Below are 17,911 nucleotides of genomic sequence, written 5' to 3'. Positions count from 1 at the left end.
ACAACTGCATGTTTTCTTAGGGATTTCTACTACTCTCTAGGGATCTGTCTAAGCATTTAAGGGGTTTGGCTGCCATATAGGTAACCTTGCAATTAAATTGGTTTAGTGGAGTGTATTTGGATTTTTCATTGTGCTCCGATTTAATCTGCACTAATAGCTTCCAGTTTTCACTTCTGAACTTTTCAAGCAAATTGTTTGTTTTCATGCTTTTATGTAATTGGACCCGGATTAATTAACCATTGAATTTGTGCCGGAAGTACATGGCAAAGATTGTGAAAAGGAAATGAAGAAGAACTATTTGTAAATTTACAAATATATATATATATATATATATATATATATATAAACAATTCATGTGTAGCCTCTGTAAGTTAGTTTTCTTTTGAATTCATGTAAGGCTCATCTCTCCAGTCTAGACCCAAAGAATTATGATGGCGGTATATTCAAGAAGATCGATGCTTGAGAGAATTGGGAGAACCCAAAGGATCCTGATGAAGTACGTGGCATATTGCAAAGAAGACATCATTACGATGGACAGGTTGCTTGCTTTTTACTAAGATAGGCAGATGGTTGCGCTGGTAGTGATGATAGTGTTGATGGGTAGGTTTTTTCTAAGATGGAAGACATTAATGTTCCACCAGCGCGATGCAATACTATTGTAGCTAATTTAGTTATTTAAAAATGATGTCGATGCTAAGACTCCAGAAGGTAATTTATTTAGATTTTCTTCAATGTTTTTGGGAATGATACTTGTGATCTTGTTTGAATATGGAGTTAGAAACTTTTTGAAACATATGTTGTTACCTTTTGGTTGTTTGCTTTGCATTATAAATAACGTCGTAGCGTTAGCACGGACATGTTAGTTGTTTAAATTGAAGGCAATGTATTTCTGGATTTTAGATAAACCCATTACCCATACCGCCTTGATTTCGGATGATTTTCCGTGTTTTAATTAAGAAAACCTGATACTATTTGTTTTGCCAGCGATGAAAGCAGTGTCGCTTGCTCGCCAATTCCAATGCGAATTTTGCTTCTCCTCCTATGCGGACACGCCGCCACCCACGAGGCCACGGCTTGCTCGCCACATGTTCGGCTCCCGCCGTCCCGCGGCCCGTGTTAATTACGGACAGAATAACCTCCATATACGTGGTCACTCCTACGCCGTCCGATCTCGCGGTTGCCCTAAGGTTAACACTTCTCCTAAACTGAAACTACCCCATTGTTAACGAGTTGATCGCAGTCGCCATTACCCGTTCTAGAGACTCTCTCCTCCGTCGGCGAATCAAATCCCCCACCGAATCCGATCGAAGCAGCGAGATTTCTTCTTCCGCAATCCAAATCGCCACCGATGGCGGCCGCCGCCATCTCCCACCTCCGCCGCGGCGCGCCGCGCCACGCCCGCGCGCTCCTCTACCTCTCGACCCGCCGCTTCTCCTCCTCCTCCGCCGCGGGGGTGGCTCCCCTCGCCGCGGTCGCCGCCTCAGCCCGCCGCCTTCTCTCCACGTCGGTGGACTCCGGCGCGTCCTCGACGGGGGAGAGCTACAAGCCGCCGCTCTTCGACCCCTTCCGCGCCGCCAGCCTCGCCTCGTCGGCCCCGCCGCTGGAGTCGCCCCCCATCGAGGAGCTCCCCGATGACGCGACTCCTCCCCCGGAGGAAGAGCCTGGGCTACCCGCGCCCGAGAAGGATCCGGTGGCGACGGCGTGCCAGCACGAGTTGGAGGGTCTGAAGGCCTGGGTGGAGACGGTGAGGAGCAGGAAGGAGTCGACGGAGGAGAAGGAGGCGTGGAGTCTGCTCGGCCGCTCGGTCGTGAGCTACTGCGGCACCGCCGTGGGGACGGTGGCGGCGAACGACCCATCCACCGCGAACCAGATGCTCAATTACGATCAGGTGTTCATTAGAGACTTTGTCCCGTCGGCCATCGCGTTCCTCCTCAAGGGCGAGGGGGACATCGTGAAGAACTTCCTGCTCCACACTTTGCAACTCCAGGTCAGTCGCCCAAACAAACATCGGAATAAATGCTATGTTACCCGTGGGCCGTGGCAGTAGTACATTCTATGCATCTTCGGTTTAAATGTAGCCGTGGTAATAATGTTCAGTGCGCTATTAAAACGTTATTATGGATCAAATAACACAAATTCTGATGCAATTTCAGTGTGGAAAGAAAATCTTCTGCACAAAGTAGCACATATTATGTCTTTCTAGACGCGAATATTAGGGAAGGACCTAATATCAAATAATTAGAAGGGGTGAGGCTTCGAACTCAAGTCGTCTAGCCCACCACCTTGTGGAGCTAGCCGGAAAACCCTAGGCGTTTCTCATTAGCCTTTGCTAGATAACACCAGCAATTGTTCTAATAAACCCTCAAGTAGATTATGATCCTTGCATCTCTTGCAACAATGCCAATTATTCTTGCACCAGAAACTTGCTTAAAAAACTTGAGTATTAAATAACACAAAATTAGTGCAATTACAACCTGGCATAATTTTGGTGGGACTTCAAACAACAACTTGTTTAAGCGTATGAGGATTTTGAAGGATCTGAATCTATGTGTTTTGTATATTTTCTAAATTTCCACTAATGTACATTTGTCATGATGTATGCCTCTGTTATACTTATAATACTAATACTATAATCTTGTAGCGCCGGCACCTTGAGTATGACATATTCTTGTTTGTTGATCTAAAAGTTCATGTGGTTTATTTAAATGTAACTATTGGAGCAGATATGGTTTCTTTTCATTTTTGGCAAGGGTGCATGACTTGAGGTTATCATTTACTAGTTCTTTTCCTAGGCCCATTCCTAGTGATATGACCATAATGGTCTCAGCCTTGTCTTAAAATACACTTTTAATTGTTTTTTATTCATATGCAATGCATAACATTTAGTAGTACATACTAAGCTTCATCTAAAATTAGAACACGATAGGATTGATGATTCATGCAAGACAGCAAGACAACATTTCTGCATGACCAAGTTTGCTACCAATACTCAAGAAGTCAAGAATCATTAGTGTCAGTTGGTATGGCTGTCTACAGGTAGTGCTACATGGTTGTCTACTTGTCTATACTACAGTATAAGGGACAGGGGCAAGAAATGATGTTACCATTTAGCATCACAAGTGCTAGCCATAACCCATTCAAATCAAAAAAGAAAGAAGAGTGCTGCACTACTTCGAGACAGCTAGAGCATGGTATTCTGTAGTGAGGGCTCCACAAAGAGATACCATGTTGCAAATCTGGAATACTCGAACACCAAAATTTGTGTGGTGTTCTAAATCTGAAATATTACCAACTGACTTTGGGACTGTTAAAAATCACTACTACTTTGGTTGGTTTTTGTAAGGTGGTTAACACTGGTTTAACACTCTAGGACAAGTATGTTCTAAGCTCTAACTAATAAATCACAACATGAATATGTTCTTTTGAAAATAAAAGACATACTTATCCTTATTCTGGAAACATGTTCCATAACTTCAAAAATAGATCCACTAGCGTATCCAAACCTCTGAGACCAGTATCGACCAAATTTCCATGGTCTATGTTTCTATGTACAGGATAGGGTAAGATGCTTCATTTGTCATGATTCATCACATTACGCTGCTAGCTCATCTATGGTAGGCTTGGTAGCATAAGAGTTGAGTTCTTTCTTTTCTTTTATTTTATTTTTAAATTTTGTATCATTCTTAAAATATATAAATTATGATGATCATTGGTGTTTTTTGAAAGAAAAGTCACTTTTTTTTTGTTTGGTTTAACCTATCAGAGCTGGGAGAAGACAGTTGATTGCTACAGTCCTGGTCAGGGATTGATGCCTGCTAGTTTCAAAGTTAGATCCATACCTCTAGATGGAAACAGTGAAGCATTTGAGGAGGTTCTTGACCCTGACTTTGGAGAGTCAGCCATTGGACGTGTAGCACCAGTTGATTCGGGTGAGTAAGCTAGATAGGTTCATATTATACTTTTGAATATACTCTTACTACTTATTACGTGGATATTTTATACCATCCTCTTTTTATAAGGTCTTTGGTGGATAATCCTGTTGCGGGCATATGGTAAAATTACTGGAGACTATGCACTACAAGAAAGGGTTGATGTGCAGACAGGCATCAGACTAATCCTGAATTTATGCTTGTCTGATGGATTTGACATGTTCCCAACATTGTTAGTCACTGATGGATCATGTATGATCGATCGACGGATGGGAATCCATGGGCATCCTCTTGAGATCCAGGTAAGCTAATGCTTGATAATGATTTTGACAAACTCAGACTTTCAGTACCAGACTGGTGTTTTTCTTCACTGCAAGTCCTACTCACAACTCAAATGTAGTGGTTTTTGACCTAGTGGTATCTATTTTGCAGTCGCTATTCTATTCTGCTTTGCGTTGTGCCCGTGAAATGGTCAGTGTAAATGACGGATCTAACAGTTTGATCCGTGCCATCAACTACAGGCTCAGTGCTTTGTCGTTTCACATAAGAGAGTACTATTGGGTTGATATGAAGAAGATAAATGAAATTTATCGCTACAAAACTGAAGAGTACTCCCATGATGCTATTAATAAGTTCAATATCTATCCAGAACAAATACCTTCTTGGCTTGCAGATTGGATTCCTGAAAAGGGTGGTTACCTTATAGGAAATCTACAACCGGCTCACATGGATTTCAGGTTTTTTTCTCTTGGAAATCTCTGGGCAATTATCTCTTCTCTAGCTACTCAAAGGCAAGCAGAGGGTATCCTGAACCTCATTGAAGCCAAATGGGAGGATATAATTGCAAATATGCCACTCAAGATATGCTACCCTGCTCTAGAGTATGAGGAATGGCGTATCATCACTGGCAGTGACCCTAAAAACACGTAAGCAACTGAAAAACTCTTTTTTATGATGACTACATCATTTGTTATGTGCAGATGCAGATATTGAAACCTAAATTTGTCAGGAAGTATTATTAGCATTAACCAGATTTGCATTGCTTCAGTATTTGAGTCTATTTTTTTATACCTTTGTTATTGCATACAGGCCCTGGTCGTATCATAATGGTGGATCTTGGCCTACATTGCTATGGCAGGTAAAAATCTAAAATTGATATATCACTAACCTTGTTAACGCTTCCATTATTTTTTCCACCGATTGTATGTTTAATCATTTGTATTTGTTAATTTAGTTCACTCTAGCCTGTATCAAGATGGGTAGGCGTGACTTAGCACAGCGAGCCATTGAAGTCGCAGAAAAGAGACTCTCAGAGGACAAGTGGCCAGAATATTATGACACAAGGACAGGAAGGTTTATTGGGAAGCAGTCAAGGCTATATCAAACTTGGACGATTGCAGGATACCTTAGCTCTAAAATGCTTTTAGACTGTCCAGAATTGGCATCCATATTGATTTGTGAGGAAGATCTCGAGCTGCTGGAAGGGTGTGCATGCAGTGTGAACAAGAGTGCCCGAACCAAATGCTCCCGTCGTGCGGCAAGGTCGCAGGTTCTTGTGTAGTACCACAATTGGTGCTTGACTACCAAGATGGGCACTGCACATTCTACTTCGTTGTATTTTTTACGTTGCTCTAGTTAGCATAGTTACTTCACCAGGGTGGCCACCTATGCCGGTTATTTTGGCAATCTTGTGGTTAATCCATCGATAACGCTTGTGTGTACATTCTACCAAATCATGATTGCATACTACACTAAAAGCCGATCAAAAGTTGATTGGCCGGTTGTAAACTGACAGGATGTAAATATTGCCACTTTGTAATCAATATATGGGAGAATGTTTCTGACAGTGTTCTTGCTCTTGCCTCTGATAAGAATAGCTGGTGATTCTTATTTCAGCTGACTGAGTCCCCAGAAGTGATGAGGGCCAGACATGCCGTCCAGCTGTTGCATCCAGCATTGTTTAGGAGCAAGCAGTCATGGGTTAAACTGTCAGGTCCGTATATTCATACCAATTAAGGTCTTCTTCCCAGCCAGCTAATGTGTGTGTCCTGTCCTGTTCAAACATTTAGTAGTAAAGACTCGACTGCAGTCAAGATCTGAAATTGCTCCTTTTTTTTTCACTGATGCTCCCTCTTTAACATCCCTGATTGCTCCATGCATCCTCTGCCACTTAAAAGAACAGGTAAAAATTCATATCTGGAGTACTTACTGTAATTGCTGCTGCAATCTAATGGCTTTCCGGGAAAAAATCGCATTAAGTTAAATGCTTTGGACATACTCGGTCTTAATTTTTCTCTGCAGTGCGTATAGAGCATTTAACTTCTGCACAAACTGACTTGACAAATGGTGACCACTGGTCTGCCTGGCCACTTTTAAATGCACTTACATTGCACGGCTTTCACTTAATATGTAGGTGTTTTGTTACTGTTTGTTGATCAGAAGTTCATAACACAATCATGGCTTTGCATACTACTAGCTATAGGGGGTAAACCCTTTCAAAATGCACTGGGAGGGCACAGTTGCTACCCTGCTGATCTACTCTGTCATTTATGTCTTGTTCACATCACCCGTAGGAGCCAGGCGGTTCCTGGAACTGCGAGGTCTCCCTTGCAGAAACAAATAAGATCCAAGCAAGATCTTTAGCTTTGCAATTGGTTTGTTTTGAATGAATGGTAGCGACTCTAGGAACTGCAATATTTATGGTGCAATTTTATGATCATACGTTACCCATTTTATGGTCATTTCATGATGCATCACTGGGCTGCTCTGCAGGATCAGCTGAATACAGTGGTGGGGGAGCAGAAGAGCATTCAACAAAATCTGGAGGACGTTAAGAAGAAGAAACTAAAGTATGGTAAGTCTTTGAAAGCTAGTGCCATGAAAAATAAAGATAAGACATTGATGCAAGACTTATACTGTATTTAATGGCATGTTTAGATCCCCTTGCAAAAATTTTCACCCTGTCACATCGAATGTTTAGACACATGCATGGAGTATTAAATATAAATGAAAAAAATAACTAATTACATAGATTGCGTGTAAAATTGCGAGACGAATCTTTTAAGCGTAATTGCTTCATAATTTGACAATGTGGTGCTACAGCAAACATCTGCTAATGATGGATTAATTAGGCTTAATAAATTTGTCTCGCGGTTTACAAGCGGAATATGTAATTTGTTTTGTTATTGTCTACGTTTAATATTTCAAATGTGTGTCCGTATATCCAATGTGGCACGGTAAAACTTTTCACCCCTGGATCTTAACCCCTAGATCTAAACACAGCCTACTTTAAACCATAGATCATGGAGTGTCATAAATTAGTCTAAATCGATGTCATTTGAGGAGGGTTTGTTTTGGGGGCTGGTGAAGTTTGTAAATTAGTCTAAATCGATCATGAACTGAACCTACCTTATTGATGTCTGCTGCCAAGAGAGTGTGAGGCTATCTTTTGAGAACATGTTGCAAGAGTTCACTTTTCAAAGAAGATGCAAAAGATATGGACCATTAAATCTCGAGCCGTTTGCATGCATGCATTAGATTTTGACTAGTCGGGTTGCTGCGGCAGTAATACCCTCCAGAGTCTTGCATGCTTTCAATGCCTGTTCTGAGTCTCCCTGTTGGGCAAAGTTTAAAATGCAGTAGCATTTCTTTTTCTTCGCTACTAAACTCGTCACTGCTCCTGTTCTTGCAACTGTTTCTGGACATGGCGTGGATTCTTGCCTATCTGTTGCTTGCGCACAGTGGCTGCTCGCTTCACTGTTTGAATTCAATCCATTTTGTCTACTTACTACTAACTTCTGAGCTGAAAAAACTCAGGCTTTGCGCCCTTAGCAAGCATGCATGCATGCATGACAACCTTCAAACGTTTTGGTGCGTAAATGTCGCTGCGTCTACAATCCTCCAGCAGAGGGAGAGAGCAAAAAGGCATTTAAGGACAAAACTATACCCCCTGTGTGTAGTAGCTGTCCAATTGTGCCAGGGTATATAGGGGGGATTGTTATTTCTCTTTAGAGGGGACAGATGGTGGTGGTGGGTACCTCATAAATGTCCATAGAGCTTCATGGCTGTCATGTTAAAGGTGTGTTTAGTTCACGTCAAAATTGGAAGTTTGATCTAAATTAGAACGATGTGATGGAAAAATTGTAAGTTTTTGTGTGTAGGAAAGTTTTGATGTGATGGAAAAGTTAGGCTGTATTTAGTTCCTGAAATTAGAGAGAAGTTTGAGGAAAGTTGGTAGTTTGAAAAAAAAAGTTAGGAATTTATGTGAGTAAGAAAGTTTTGGATGTGATATGATGTGATGGAAAGTTGGGAATAGGGGGGAAACTAAACACGGCCTTACTTATACATTTAATGTATGTCTTGGAGCTTGTGTTAAGCTCTTGCATGAAAGCCAATACCCTTGATTTTTTTTGGGTTACATCTCTCCTCCACATAAGCTTATAGTAGGCTTATAGCTCACTGTTATCCTCTCTCTATTGTTTCTGTATAGCCTCTATCTTCATAGAGCAAGTTTAATAGTAGACTATAAGTCAAGCTTATATGTAGAGAAGAAAGAATTTGAAAATGAAAAGGTTTGGCTCATGCAAGAGTTAACTAACTATTCACATACTTTAAGATGAATATATTAAATGCATATGTGAGAGCTAGAGTGAGGAGAAAAAAAATACAGATAACCTTATAGCTCATTTACTATACATATTAACTCTAATATAAGCTATAAGATCATAGTTGGCTTTACTATTAAACTTGTTCTCAACCAATCTTTCATCTCTAAAGTAAAAAAAAATATGAAATTAAAAAGAACTGTAGAGGCATCTAACAGGGGACCTTGATTAGTTGATTCAATTTACTAAATGTTTTACCTTGCTCCGTGTTCTCTGTTATTTTCCTATAGTTGGGACTTTTGAAACTTGTTCTTTCAAACTATAACAATGTGCATCCGGTGGATAAAAAGCTCAGTCAGGAATGCCATTGCTTGTGGTTTCTTGCATCTTAAAAATTTGTACAAAAGAATGTAGTGTTTTTACCTTTTGTGATATTGATGACGCTTAAACTTGAAAAGTGGTGGACTGAGGAGCATTGTTCCTGGAGTATTTTTTTTATTCGGATAAAATCCCTGTCTACCATTAAAATTTTGCCTAATCTCATGTTTGTCGCTGAAAGTGGCACATATATGACATGAAAATTGAAGTGCCACATATGGAATTGAGATCATAGACCTCATATAACTTGGGTCGTGTTTAGTTCTCCCAAATTCCCAACTTTCCATCACATCACATCGAAAACTTTCCTACACACATAAACTACCAATTTTTTCTCCAAACTACCAATTTTCTCCCAACTTTTCCACCATCTAAACACAGCCTTGATAACAGCCTGAGTATTTGCATTAACTTTCAGGCCCCTTTTGAAATGTAGAATTGAAAAAACGTAGGAATAGGGAAAAAAACAATAGAATAGGATAGGGATACATGCACAAAATAGAGGATTGAAAACACATGAATTTTGTGAAAATGGGTGTTTGATTTGCATGCTTCCTGGAGACTACATATATCCTGCCGTATTTTGAATTCTAATGTGTAGATTAAGGGCTCCTTTTTAGAATGCAGTATTTCTAAATCGCATGAACAAGTAAACCGTAGGAATAGGATGTCACAGACTAGGAATTCCTATAGGGTTTCAAAACACAAGCAGTTTATACGCTTGGATGGTTCATAACAAATAAAATATAGAAACTTTGGAGGAAATTGTTTTGTGGAAGAGAGATACTAGATAGATAGATAGATAGATAGATAGATAGATAGATAGATAGATAGAGAGAGAGAGAGAGAGAGAGTGAGAGAGGGGCTGTGTTTAGTTCCTGAAAAAAGCTGGAAGTTTGAGGAAAGTTGGAAGTTTGGAAAAAAAGTTAGAGGTTCATGTGTGTAGAAAAGTTTTAGATGTGATGTGATGTGATGGAAAGTTGGAAGTTTGGAGTAGTTAGGGGTGAACTAAACACGGCCAGAGAGAGAGAGGGAGGTAGGGAGGTAGGGAGAGAGCATGGGACTTCTCAAAGGAAAATAAAAAGAGGTATACGAGCTCATGCTTAGATTTCTATGGAATTGAGACATAGGAAGCAAATTCGTAGAACTTTATATTCCGTTGTTCCAAAGGAGCTCGTAGGAAAAATTTTCCAAGGATTATTGAAATCCTCCAGGTTTTCTTTGAAATTATTTCAGTCCAAAGGAACCCTAAAGTTTTTCCTTTCTTATTTCCCCTATTTCTTTTAGGTATTTAGGAATACCTGTTCCCTTCATTCTTCTTTTATTATTTTTTGATTGAATACCTGGACAACTCTTGGTGGTTTCCACACAGGAAAGTGAAGTCTAAGGCAATGATACTTTCATAGCCTTTGAGCTCTGTGCTATTTTAGTCTCTTACACTACAATCTTACCCATGTGAAGAGCACCACAATTCAACCAATTCAATCAGTCCATGCAGTAACGGCATGCATCAATAAAGCATGTGTTAGTGTTGTAGCATTCTGCATCCTCCCATTTTATGTAACACCCATTATTCATGGTAGCAAGAATGGAAGGTATGCATGCATCTTGTGCTGTGAAAGAACGGTAGGTTGCTTCATTCATGCCTTTCAATGGCTCATTTACTGTACAGACTTGAGTGAGAGTGCCCTGCCAAATTAGACGTACCTGTCTGATCTGCCACTATGATACCAGGCTTCAATGGAGTAGTACACTAGGGGCAGACTCCAAATTACTGATACATTTTTTGTAGTAGTAGAGTAGAGTAGCAGACTAGTAGTTCTGAGAACTGAATGCAGATACTGTTGCAAATTTTACTAAGTGCATGAAAGTATTTATACTCATTGGTGTCACTGATAATGACTTAATTAATAATGGGCTAATTTGAGTATTGCCAACAGTACAGATGTAAGAGCTGCTTTTTGGCATTTTGCTCTACGCGTTCCCGTTTTCTGAAGAATTCGTGGTGTCAATGATTAATGAATTGACTGAAAAGTGTTGTGGAGCAACCTTCCCCACTTCTTTCCTAAAGTGACGTGAGTGTGTACATATTGCTTGGTTTCTTGTTTAAGTTGTCCGTATCTTGTCTCTCTTCTGTTTAAGTCAGAACAGCTACTTGACACTTTCTGTATCACTATTACTTGCATGCATGGTATTATTTCAGACCTCCCTGTTTTGCTGCAACAATTAATTAAACCTTCAAAATCCCTATTGATTCAAAATTTTAGAGTAATCAACGCTTCTCTAAAAGACTAAAACTTGGAGTAGCTCATCCCCCATTTTTAACTTAAAAAATAGATATCCACCATTTTCCCTATCATGCAATTGAACGCATTATACCGTTCCTATGAGTAAATAGGGTATTCATTTCTAATATTATAGTGACACAATACTTTTTAACTATCTTAATCTCTTCTGCACGATTTAATTAAAACTCCCATCTTATGGGGTATCATTTCCATGGTGTAATAACTGAGGATAAGTTAGTAACTTTAACCAAATTTTTTTTATGTTTATGCACGGCTCTAAAACATAGATCCTTTGGAACCAATTTGGAATTGGAATAATTGGGAGTAGAATTTGTGTAGCAGACACGGTAGATCAAATGCCAAATAATTAAGTGGTGGCATTTAAGATTTGTAAGGATAAATACATGACTAGATGGCAATGTTTTGATTCATCAACTGTAATCCTGCTATAATAACGGGAGGTTATAGATTGGACTGCTCGATATACCGTGACTACTCTAAATTTCCGATACATCTTACTGCTATATCAATTGACCCCCTGTAATGATTTGCATGCTAGAGGTACGTATAACATGAATGGCTATATATTCTTTTTTCCTTAGACTCTTAGCTGAATCGGCTGTGTTTAGTTCACACTAAAAGTTTATGTGTAAGAAAGTTTTGATGTGATGAAAAAATTGAAGGTTTGAAGAAAAATTTTGTAACTAAACACGGCCCAATATAATTCTGCTAGGTCAGGATTGTGCTGCTATCTCGAAGGTACGGTAGTATCAGTATTTGATCAATTCTTTATTTTATCGCGAGTACACTTGTTCCCTAGGTCGATCTATATATTCATATAAACTTCGTCTCAGTAGGCCTAGATGTTTAGTAAATGGCTAATTAAGCCGCGAACTAAAGCGATGATCCATGTAATTGCAAAATAAAAAAAAACTCGAAGTATATGGGCGAGAAAGGACAATATCGAGTAGTACACAGTCGAGTGCTGTGACAAAAGTTTGAGACAGAACTGAACCTTCTGTAGCGGCGCATAACAAAAACGAAATGACAGCACATAAACCGTGTATTGCATATGCAGTGTTATAACGAGTACGAGTACTTGTTCCCAACAGTGAGCAAGGCGGCAAAGATCCAAATCGTTATCGAGTGGCACACAGCGAACTTATTCCGTTCATGATGTGATACATGTCAAGCTACCTTACAGGTAGATTTCCAGCTTCACATGTGGTAACAGGAAACATCCTTAGGTCTATCAGCTGCACTCTGACTGCAGAAATACATTATATCACGCAAGCAATAATAATATTACAAATTATATCACGCAAGCAATAATATTACAATTTACAGGTATACTAGAATTTCACAATCTCTTCGTATATTGCTAAACAAAATTAATTTTCTTTTAAACATCGAGAAAATAACATAGAAAGTGATCAATACAGCTCAGGAGGGATAGACCGAGAGAGAAGGCAAGAACTAGGAGAAAGATGGGAGGTAGAAAGAAGAGGTGGATGAAATTGAAAAATAAGAAACAAGAAAAACAACACAACGATGTTGGGTCTTACAAGGTCAAGAAAAGGTCTTGCAAGGTCAAGAAGACCAATTCCTTTTAATTCCCACACAAAGTGATGTTGAGGTTTTGAAGAAGGATGTGGACGGTGGCTAGAAGAAAAGCTCAGTTAGGATAACACCGTGCTATTGCTAAACATGAACCATTTTTATGGATGCTTCTCGGTGAAGGGAGTCTTGATAGAACAACAAGTGTCTACATGGCTTGAGTTTTCCTGAACTCATCATCTCCACCTGATAGACAGATAAAAAGAAGATCAACACAAGAGATCACAATAATAGCTAGCGCTAGCTTGAGTGCGCAAGCTCAAACATAAAGAGATATAGCAGATAACTCGCTGTTCTTACCGCAACGGTGCATAGCTCCTGATCCGTATCTTCCATTTGGCTTTCAGTCACGAACCTGCAGGAAAACGGCATCAAGCAAGCTTAGCAAAACGCAGACACAAATTGACTACAACCAAGTAGTCTCTTCTTAGAAGAAAGAACCTATGTTGCACCAGTACACGAACTTAACCAAACCACACGCACCAAAGTAGCAGCTTGCAGCGACGCAGGAGAAGCTAGCTCAGCTTCTGTCAAGGCGTGTGCATGGGGTTTGCACGGTGAAGTGGTGGATATAGAAAGTGTAGCTCTTGGCTCAGGCAAGAGAGAAAGGTGAGCGAGGAGGGGTCATGGAGGCTGGAGAGGGGGGAGGGAGTGCGCGTGTATATATGGGGAGAAGGTAGCTGCGGAGCGGATGGAGATTTGGAGTCAGGAAATCTTTGGGGAGTTAAGCTGGGATTTGATCTCAGGCTTTTCCAAGAGATCGATGGGCTATAGCTGGGCGCTCGCGCTGGCCTAGTGGTCTCTAGCGTGTGAGCTTCCCGAGCACTTGGTATGAATAGTCCGAGAGCAACGCAAGTGCAGTAAAAAAGGGCCGAGCAAGGCAGCTGCTTCGGTTGAAGATCCGGGGTGATCCGGTCATATGGTTGGCGTTGGATTGGGCACGGTTAGGTTAAATTTGCCGCCTCACGGCTCACGCTCTCAATCATAAAATATAACAACGTTTAACTATAAATCTGGATACACAGTTACGTTAATATTTTAGAATGAAGGGAGTACTATTAAGATTGCTCCACCTAGGTCATGTTTAAAAAAATACAGAAACCTTAACACACCGACGTGGTCACATCTGGCCCAAACCAGCACCGCAACTAAAACCGGGGTAATTAAAACAATACAGTCACCGACGAAAAACCATCGCATACGGCTTGACCGGTGGTAGGCAGTAAGGCTGCGTTTAGATTCAAAGTTTGGATCCAAACTTCAGTCCTTTTCAATCACATCAACCTGTCATACACACACAACTTTTCAATCACATCATCTCTAATTTCAATCAAAATCCAAACTTTACGCTGAACTAAACACAGCCTAAACTACCCTCCCCCGCTGTAGAAACGTCCCTTCTCGCTGTGTGACGCAGTGAAACCAAAGCCGCGCCGGCGCCGCCCCGGCCGTTCCATCCATCCATCCATCCGTCCGTCCCGTGCCGCCGTTCGGCAACGGAAATAAAGGGGCCCCGGCCCCCGTCCGCTCCGCGCGGCGTAAATGGGCGGATCCGAGCGCCATTCCCGCGAAAATATTTTGTTGGAATCCCAACGCCGAACCGCATAGGGCTTCACGTGCACCACCAACACCACCACTTGCTCGTGCACCACCCGATTATAAAAAAAACTCATCCTCCCTAGCGACGACTACTCCGCCCGCGCCACCACCATCGTGCAACGCATCGCTCGCGCGGGGCCTAATCACCGAGGACACCGAGCGCGAGCCGGCCGGGCGGCCGGGCGCGCGGCCGCCTGCCTTCGCTTGGTTTGACCTGCAGATGCACACGCACACGCACGCACGGTCGCACGCTCCAACCAAGGCAATCGCCATGCGTTAACCGATGGAGCTGCCTGCCAGTGCCAGTAGCAGTACAGTACACTAGTAGTACTAGTGCCATTAATTTTAGTGGTTAGTCACCGTCTACTAATTAAGAAAAAGATTGTTTTCTGGTTTAGCGGTTTGATGCTGTCTGGTTGCGGCCAAGAACGAACAATTGGGCAGAGTGATCAATCGGGGCTCGAGTGGGACTCGATCTCTGAGACTGTGCGAGGCATATGGGCCTTGGAATGAACGAGCAGCATGCATGTCCTACATGGCTAGTACACGGCCATAACATATGTGTACATGTCACGTGATGTGGTGGTAGCGACGACAATGGATTGATCATGCGACCTTGCGACCCGGAACGCATTCCACGGTCGATGTGCTCTCTGTAGCCTGTTCTGTCACAGTGACACTGCGGGCCGAGTAGTACTGGGTGGTAAGACTGTACGTGTACGGTGTACCGTAGAGGTCGCATTCGCATCGCACGGCCTCCGAAAGTTCGGTCAAAACTGGGCCGGAGAACATGGGCTTCTTTGGGTTGGGGAACTGATCACGCTTCTAGTGGTGGCCTGTCTCCTTTGTTTGTACTTTGTACTAAACGAGATAGAGGACACCGGCCTGAAATGTTGGAAACACTGATGGTCTGCAGTTTGTGATTCTGACAACCGCAGCCTCTCTCAAAATAAAAAACTTCTTCAAACAGTGTAGTTTTTAGTTTAAATTATAAAAAGTTGTAGTTATGGAATCCAGAAAATAAACTTAAAAGCAAGAAACTGGTTTTTCTAGCTTCTCCAGCTACTTTTCAAAATTTAAAACTCCTCAAAACAGGTCCTAATGTGCCCGTACAACTCTATTGATCTACAGTAGGAATACAACATATCCTGGTTTTCTGTTCGGGCCAGAGCTGACGATTTTTGTAGCATTACGAGGGTTTAATAATGTGGTCTTTGATGCACGAGTCTGAAATCACCAAGGATGCATCAGACAGTTCGATCTTACATATACATGTATTTGGACTGCACACATCGAAAGATTTTCAGACACTCTGATGCATCCTTTGGCGATAATTAAATGGAATGGGATCAATGTCATCAAGATTTTTAGACAGATATCCACGGACGTTCAGGCAAGTTGATCCTATCTAGTAGCCAGATTATAGACAGACTGGTGCTCCTTCGGTGGTAAAGGGGATCAATGTCATCAAGATTTTTAGACAGATATTCAAGGACTCTTCTCGCTAAGATTTCAGTCTCAGACAAATATTCAGACAAACTTTTTAACAGTTCGATCATCCCCAATAGCCAGATTTTTCAGACTTGCTAGGTAGTAGTAATCGCTAATACTTGGCCAATTAGGGGCTTTTCCTACTTGGCTACTTGCTACCTTCGAAAACTTATAATTTGAACATCTAACTTGACGATCCATATGGATTATTCCCCTAAATCCAAATACTATTTCAAGTGAGGTGACAATAGGCAAGTATCATTCCGTTTCCCTGTTTGTGTATTGTATCTGCGAACACTGTAAAGATTGCACCTGAACATACATCGGAACAAGTTCACTAGCACATGAACAGCCATCGAAAACTGGTGCATTTTAACTCATGCATGCCAATGAGGTAAAAATTTTCTGGATAGCTCACTGCAAGAACACCACATTGGTGATGTCCGGGAACTTCTCCTTGATGGCCGCCTTGATCCCGCTCCCGATGGACTCGGGGCCTTCGTACCTCACCAGGCAGTCCTCGCCGTCGACGGCGACCACCTCCACGCTCCCGCCGTAGTTGGCGATCGCCGGCCGCAGTATGTCCAGGTGGCCGTTCACCGCCTGCAACATCCAGCCAATGAGCATTGGTAGCTCCAAATTTACAGAGTCTTGGGGATCCTTGGCAAAATTATGACCTGGGGCGTTGGCTCCGCCGGCTGCTGATCGTCGTCGAACACCTGGCGGATATCTTTTACGGCGTCGCCGAACTTCTCCTTGAGCACGCGCTCGATGCCCATCTTCATCGTCGTCGTCGAGCTGGGGCAGCTGCCGCACGCTCCTGGATAGATGCCGTAGCAAAACCACAAATTAGTAAGTGGTAAGCATAGCAAGATTTGGTCTCGCAGCCATGATTCTGGCCAAGAATTGGTGACGCGCGCAAGGGGATTAAGAAAAATCTAGGGGTTCACCTTCGAGCTTGAGGGAGATGACGCCGTCCTCGACGGACGCGACGGTGACGTCGCCGCCGTCGGCGATGAGGTAGGGGCGCACGTCGTCCAGGACGCGGTCGACGTTCTCCGCCGTCAGCTCGTAGGTCTCCGCCGAGTACAGGCCGCCTCCCGCCGCCGGTGGCGTGGACGCGGGGGCCGCCGCAAGGTGGGCCCGGGCGCCGGAGGTCTGGATCTTGGAGGGTCCGGATTGGAGCCGCCGAGGGGGCATCAGAGGGGTCGCTTGGGTGATTCGAAGGCGGATTTGCGGCCGCAGAGACAAGGCGGCCGCGCCGGCGCCGGCGACGGTGAGTGACGCCTCCATGGCTTGTGTGGAGTGTGGTCGCGTCGATGTGGTGGGTGGACGCCGATGGCTTCGTGCCGTCCACGAAGTTACGGTTGACGAAGGAAGAAATATCAATTAAATTTCTGGCTCAGGTCGGTAATTTTTCCCTGAAAAAAGAAAAACGTTCCTATGAATTGCGAAAACAGTTATGCTGTGCAACAATAAGCAGATCTGCAGATAGCAGTGTTTTCTTTTGATTCCTCAGCTGATTATTTTTTTCTTTAAAAAAATACATGTAGCATGTACCTTGTGTCAACACCAAAAGAATAAGTCCTATGATTCTTCTTCAAAGTAATTTGGTATTTTCAACCGATTTTATTGGGGTTAAGTCCGATTTATCTCCTCAATAATTGCAAAACTGTAATTTACTCTCTAAACAAGGATATTTGACACCCCTAACCTATTGAATCCAAATGAATTAACAACCCTTCAATCCCCTCCTCCCTCCAACCCACATACACACTCAAAACATAGCGGTTTAAATAGAAAAATTTTATTTGAACAAATTAATTTAAAACTGGTCTGTACATGATAGGCTTGAAATATCTTAAATGAAAAAAAATTACGGATCCAACCATTTAATCAAATAAAAAAAATATGGTAGCACCAAAATTTATTATTACCAAATGGAAGCTCAGTTTTTTTATTTGATATCTATTTTTAAATTACAGAAATATTTTTTTCCTGCAAA

The 17,911-nt window shown here is 42.1% G+C and overlaps 2 protein-coding genes and 1 long non-coding RNA gene across 3 annotated transcripts; 1 reads left to right on the top strand and 2 right to left on the bottom strand.

The window, feature by feature from the left end:
* Positions 1-1,218: 1,218 nt before the first annotated feature.
* Positions 1,219-5,775, top strand: LOC4332650 (neutral/alkaline invertase 1, mitochondrial-like). Its single transcript, NM_001417612.1, has 6 exons — positions 1,219-1,987; positions 3,764-3,929; positions 4,020-4,231; positions 4,362-4,855; positions 5,019-5,067; positions 5,164-5,775. Exons 1-6 carry the CDS (start codon positions 1,349-1,351, stop codon positions 5,488-5,490), a joined length of 1,887 nt encoding a protein of 628 aa, NP_001404541.1. The 5' UTR covers positions 1,219-1,348; the 3' UTR covers positions 5,491-5,775.
* Positions 5,776-12,557: 6,782 nt separating this feature from the next.
* LOC9267531 (uncharacterized) lies at positions 12,558-13,451 on the bottom strand. The gene is made up of 3 exons (XR_001544388.3): positions 13,300-13,451; positions 13,117-13,171; positions 12,558-13,002 (listed from the first exon to the last, which is right to left on the bottom strand). It is a non-coding gene; the product is annotated as an uncharacterized lncRNA (long non-coding RNA).
* A 2,692-nt stretch (positions 13,452-16,143) lies between these two features.
* On the bottom strand, positions 16,144-17,261 carry LOC4332649 (nifU-like protein 1, chloroplastic). Its single transcript, XM_015773271.3, has 3 exons — positions 16,857-17,261; positions 16,584-16,726; positions 16,144-16,509 (listed from the first exon to the last, which is right to left on the bottom strand). The coding sequence occupies exons 1-3, from the start codon at positions 17,197-17,199 to the stop codon at positions 16,321-16,323; spliced, it is 675 nt and encodes a 224-aa protein (XP_015628757.1). The 5' UTR covers positions 17,200-17,261; the 3' UTR covers positions 16,144-16,320.
* Positions 17,262-17,911: the final 650 nt, after the last annotated feature.

Source organism: Oryza sativa, chromosome 3 (genome assembly GCF_034140825.1).
Source record: "Oryza sativa Japonica Group chromosome 3, ASM3414082v1".
NCBI lineage: Eukaryota > Viridiplantae > Streptophyta > Magnoliopsida > Poales > Poaceae > Oryza > Oryza sativa.
This window is presented reverse-complemented; position numbering and strand designations above follow the sequence as displayed.